Source organism: Bison bison, unplaced genomic scaffold (genome assembly GCF_000754665.1).
Source record: "Bison bison bison isolate TAMUID 2011002044 unplaced genomic scaffold, Bison_UMD1.0 scf7180017851429, whole genome shotgun sequence".
Classification (NCBI taxonomy): domain Eukaryota; kingdom Metazoa; phylum Chordata; class Mammalia; order Artiodactyla; family Bovidae; genus Bison; species Bison bison.
In genome coordinates, this window is record NW_011482002.1 from 12,900 (window position 1) to 14,372 (window position 1,473).

The window sequence follows — 1,473 nt, forward strand, 5'->3', positions numbered from 1 at the left end:
GCCACACCCGCTCCTTCCGGAATCTTCTAAAACAAGAGAGATGCTCTCCCCAGCTGCTCCCGCCTTCTCCTGGAATCAGCTGGGGTTTACCCGCCTGTGTGGAGCTTCAGGGCTGCACCCTGTAACTCCCGGCAGCCCTGACGTGAGACACGCCGCCCACCGGCACAGGAGGCGCCTTCCCTGGGGTGGGGGCAGGTTCCAGAACAGCCGGAGGACAGGACAGCAGGGCCCCCACCTGGCTGCCCCAGGGCGCGTGCGCGCTTTAAGAATCACATCCGTGCCTAAAACACCAACACCAGTCGCGGCCAGATTCCTGCTGAGGGAATAAAATCAGATTTTTACAACAGCACATTCTTCGCTGGAGTAACACTGGCTTGTAACACTACGTGAGTTCCTGCTTCTGAAGACCCTAAGTTGCTTCAGTAGTGTCTTGACTCTGCAACCCTATGGCCTGTACGCGCCCAGGCTCCTCTGTCCATGGGATTCTTGGGCAAGAGCAATGGAGTGGTCTGCCATGCCCTCCTCCAGGAGATCTTCCCGACCCAGGGACTCATGCATTGGCAGGTTGGTTCTTTACCACTAGCGCCGCCTGGGAAGCACTCACCACTGGCCCTCTGGCTTCCATCTGCCCCCTGGGATTGACCCTCCTACCGCCCCACCCTACCCCTGCCTCCCCAATCTGTAGCCACCACCCTGCCCTCTGCATCCTCCTGCTTGCCTGCTTGTGTCGCAGATCCCACGTGTGTGAAATCACAGAGATTTATTCCAGCACTATGGGCTCCAGGCCCATCTATGCTGTCGCAGATCCAAAGTGCAGCAGGCTGGGGTCTAGGAGATACCCCCAGGCTCATGGAGAAGCCCACACTGAAGGACACAGGAAGCCTGGCCCCTCTGAGCCACATAGGGGGCATCACACTGGCCACTGAGCCCCAAGTCCCGGGGAAGGTCCTGGGGACGGGCCAACACTCAGCCCCGAGGGAGGCCAGCAGGTCGGGCAGGTCAGGGAAGGGACAGGAGGAGGTCTCCTAGGACATGGGGGCCCCGGCCACCCATCTGATCTCACGGGGTGCTGGCTGCTGCCCCCAGGCCAGAGGAGACGCCCTCATCAGAGACCTGGCAGGAATGGAGCTGGGTGCCCATCCCCGAGGGCTCGTGGGGAGCCCCGTGGGCCCCATGATGGCCCGAGGTGCCGCTGTCCCTATGGAGGGCGCAGGAAGGAGGCTGGCAGGGGACTTGGCCCCCACTGCAGAGCAGCAGCAGGATGTGAGCCAGCATGGATCCGGGAGGGCGGGACATGGACCCAGGCACTCCTGGGAGGCCGGGGCAGTGGGGGGCCTGAAGGGTCCAACTGCTCCTCCATCAGTACACATGGAAGGCTGGCACGCTGCCCACACTCAGGTGGCCAAGGGTCCTGGTTACAAATAGGCTTCTTCCAGCCATTCTTCCCTTCCCTCCACCTCGGGGAGCAGAGTC

At 62.1% G+C, this 1,473-nt stretch overlaps 1 protein-coding gene across 1 annotated transcript in view; it reads right to left on the reverse strand.

The window, feature by feature from the left end:
- LOC104996438 (chromosome unknown open reading frame, human C7orf50) overlaps window positions 1-1,198 on the reverse strand; it is a gene marked incomplete at its 5' end in the record, with an annotated part of 7,325 nt that extends 6,127 nt beyond the window's left edge. The window contains 2 exons of the mRNA XM_010850692.1: window positions 143-260; window positions 1,064-1,198. Coding sequence (XP_010848994.1) covers window positions 143-260; window positions 1,064-1,198 — 253 coding nt within the window. The remainder of the gene's footprint in view (window positions 1-142; window positions 261-1,063) is intronic.
- Between the last annotated feature and the right edge of the window lie 275 nt (window positions 1,199-1,473).